The sequence below is a fragment of the Apteryx rowi genome, unplaced genomic scaffold (assembly GCF_003343035.1).
Source record: "Apteryx rowi isolate R43461 unplaced genomic scaffold, aptRow1 scaffold_564, whole genome shotgun sequence".
Classification (NCBI taxonomy): domain Eukaryota; kingdom Metazoa; phylum Chordata; class Aves; order Apterygiformes; family Apterygidae; genus Apteryx; species Apteryx rowi.
Window position 1 is genome coordinate 395,416 of NW_020450832.1, and position 2,522 is coordinate 397,937.

General features: G+C 70.8%; 1 protein-coding gene across 1 annotated transcript; it reads left to right on the forward strand.

Annotated features, from left to right (window-relative positions):
- On the forward strand, positions 1-2,221 carry NPTX1 (neuronal pentraxin 1). Its single transcript, XM_026081997.1, has 5 exons — positions 1-430; positions 527-734; positions 1,096-1,340; positions 1,450-1,629; positions 1,719-2,221. The coding sequence occupies exons 1-5, from the start codon at positions 107-109 to the stop codon at positions 1,938-1,940; spliced, it is 1,179 nt and encodes a 392-aa protein (XP_025937782.1). The 5' UTR covers positions 1-106; the 3' UTR covers positions 1,941-2,221.
- The last annotated feature ends 301 nt before the right edge of the window (positions 2,222-2,522 follow it).

The following is a 2,522-nucleotide window of genomic DNA, read 5'->3' on the forward strand; positions in this document are numbered from 1 at the left end:
GCTGCCCGGCAGCCTCCTGCTCCTGGCGCTGCTGGCGCTGCGCGGACGCGCCCAGGGCTTGGGGCAGACGCGCTTCATCTGCACCTCGGTGCCGCTGGACGTGGACATGTGCACGGCGCCCGCGCCGAGCGGCGGCGCCGCGGAGGACCTGAAGACGACGGTGCTGCAGCTGCGGGAGACGGTGCTCCAGCAGAAGGAGACCATCATGAACCAGAAGGAGACGATCCGGGAGCTGACGGCCAAGCTGGGCCGCTGCGAGAGCCAGAGCGTGCTGGACGCGCTGCCCGGCGAGCCGCGGCCCGGCGGCAGGAAGCAGCCCGGCTTCTCCAAAAACACCATGGGGGACCTGTCGCGGGCCCCCGCGGCCGAGACCTTGAGCCAGCTCGGACAAACTTTGCAGTCCCTTAAAACGCGGCTAGAAAACCTGGAGGTGCGCGCTGTCCCCCCCCCCCCCCCCCCGGGGCTGCAGGCGCCCGCCCGGTAAGTCCCGCCGTAACGAGCCGCTTCTCGCCTTTGCTCCTTGCAGCAGTTCAGCAGGATGAACTCGTCGAGCCAGACCAACAACCTGAAGGACATACTGCAGAATAAGATAGACGACTTGGAGAAGCAAGTTCTGTCCCGAGTGAACAGCCTGGAGGAAGGGAAGTACAACGCCAGGAACGAGTCCGAGGAGCGGGGCAAGATCGAGAGCACCCTCACGTCGCTGCACCAGCGCATCAGCGACCTGGAGAAAGGTAGGAGCCGCCGCCGGGGCACCGGGCGCCGCCGCCCCGCTCCCGCCGCGGGTCGCGCTGTGCCGGGGCTGCCGCCGCCGCCGCCCGGGGCCCGTCCCGCTCCCCGTCCCCCGCTTCGGCGCCGCGGTGCCCGGCGGCTCCGTCCTGGGAACCGGGGTGGCGGCCGGGACCGGCGCTGCCCCCGGGCCGGGGATTAGGGACCGGGCTGCGCCGGAGGGATTTGCTCGCTGTCCTCTCCAGCCCGTTACATAACGGGGGGGGGACCCCAACCCAGCGGAGCCCCGGGGCCGCAGGGCGGGCAGGCGGGTGGGCAGAGGGGGTCCGGCCGGTGGAGCCCAGCGTCGCCCTCCGTCCCCCACAGGCCAGAAGGACAACCGGCCCACGGACAGGTTCCAGCTCACCTTCCCGCTGCGCACCAACTACATGTACGCCAAGGTGAAGAAGAGCCTGCCCGAGATGTACGCCTTCAGCGTGTGCATGTGGATGAAGTCCAGCGCCTCCCCCGGCATGGGCACCCCCTTCTCCTACGCCGTGCCCGGGCAGGCCAACGAGCTGGTGCTCATCGAGTGGGGCAACAACCCCATGGAGATCCTCATCAACGACAAGGTACCGGTGCGGGGCTCCTCCTGGGCAGCGGGGCAGGGGTGTTGGGGGGCCGCCCAGGGCAGGGGTGTCGGGGGGGGGGCCGGCCGCCACCCTGACCCGCTGCCTGCAGGTGGCCAAGCTGCCCTTCATCATCAACGATGGCAAGTGGCACCACATCTGCGTCACCTGGACCACGCGGGACGGCGTGTGGGAAGCCTACCAGGACGGCACGCAGGCCGGCAGCGGCGAGAACCTGGCCCCCTACCACCCCATCAAGCCGCAGGGCGTCCTGGTGCTGGGCCAGGAGCAGGTGAGACCCGCGGGGCGGCCTGGGGGTGCAGGGTGGGGGGGGGCGGGGTGCTGCCCCGCACCCCCGTGACGGCGGCTCGCTCCCCGCAGGACACGCTGGGCGGCGGGTTTGACGCCACGCAGGCCTTCGTGGGGGAGCTGGCGCACTTCAACGTGTGGGACAGGAAGCTGAGCCCCGGCGAGGTGTACAGCCTGGCCACCTGCAGCAGCAAGGCGCTCGCCGGCAACGTCATCGCCTGGTCCGAGGCCAACATCGACATCTACGGCGGGGCCACCAAGTGGACTTTCGAGGCCTGCCGCCAGCTCAACTAGGGCCCCCAGCCCCGCCAYGGACATGCGAGAGAAACCTCCTCATCGTCCTTTTTTTTTCCTTTTTTCTTTCCTTTTTTTTTTTTCCTGCGCAAAAACAACTGAGAACGACGCCACCCGTTTTGTCCCGAGGAGCCGGGGCGCCCCGCAGCGGGGCCGCCCCCTCCGCAGCCCCACCACCGTCTGGTTTCTGTCTTGCCAACGTCCTTCAACGCCTGCGTGCCTTGGCCCGGCGCGGCTGCGCCCGTCCCGCCGCCCCCTCCCCGGGCCCGGCTCCTCGCTTCGCCGCCGCCTTCCTGCCGCCCCCTCGGGCCCGGCCGCCCCCCGGAGCGCCGCGGGCGCCGTCGTCTTCGGAGAGCGGCGGGACCCCGGTGCCCGTGGGGGGGCCGGGCTGGAGCCCCCTCAGGTCCCCTCTTCCTGCAGCCTGAAGCCACCTGCGCCGGGGGGGATCGCGGAGCCCCCGGCCCTGCTCCTTCCTGCAGCACCTCTCCATACCTGGAGCCAGGAGGGGGGGGATAGCAGAGCCCCCCCCGGGCACCTCTCCATCCCGGAGCTTGGGGGGGGAATGGTAGAGCCCCCCCCAGC

Coding starts and splice junctions, on each gene's coding strand:
- NPTX1 (XM_026081997.1), top strand. CDS start 107: ATGTGCACGGCGCCCGCGCCGAGCGGCGGCGCCGCGGAGGACCTGAAG. Junction 1,341..1,449: donor AGATCCTCATCAACGACAAG/GTACCGGTGCGG, acceptor CGCTGCCTGCAG/GTGGCCAAGCTGCCCTTCAT. Junction 1,630..1,718: donor TGGTGCTGGGCCAGGAGCAG/GTGAGACCCGCG, acceptor CGCTCCCCGCAG/GACACGCTGGGCGGCGGGTT.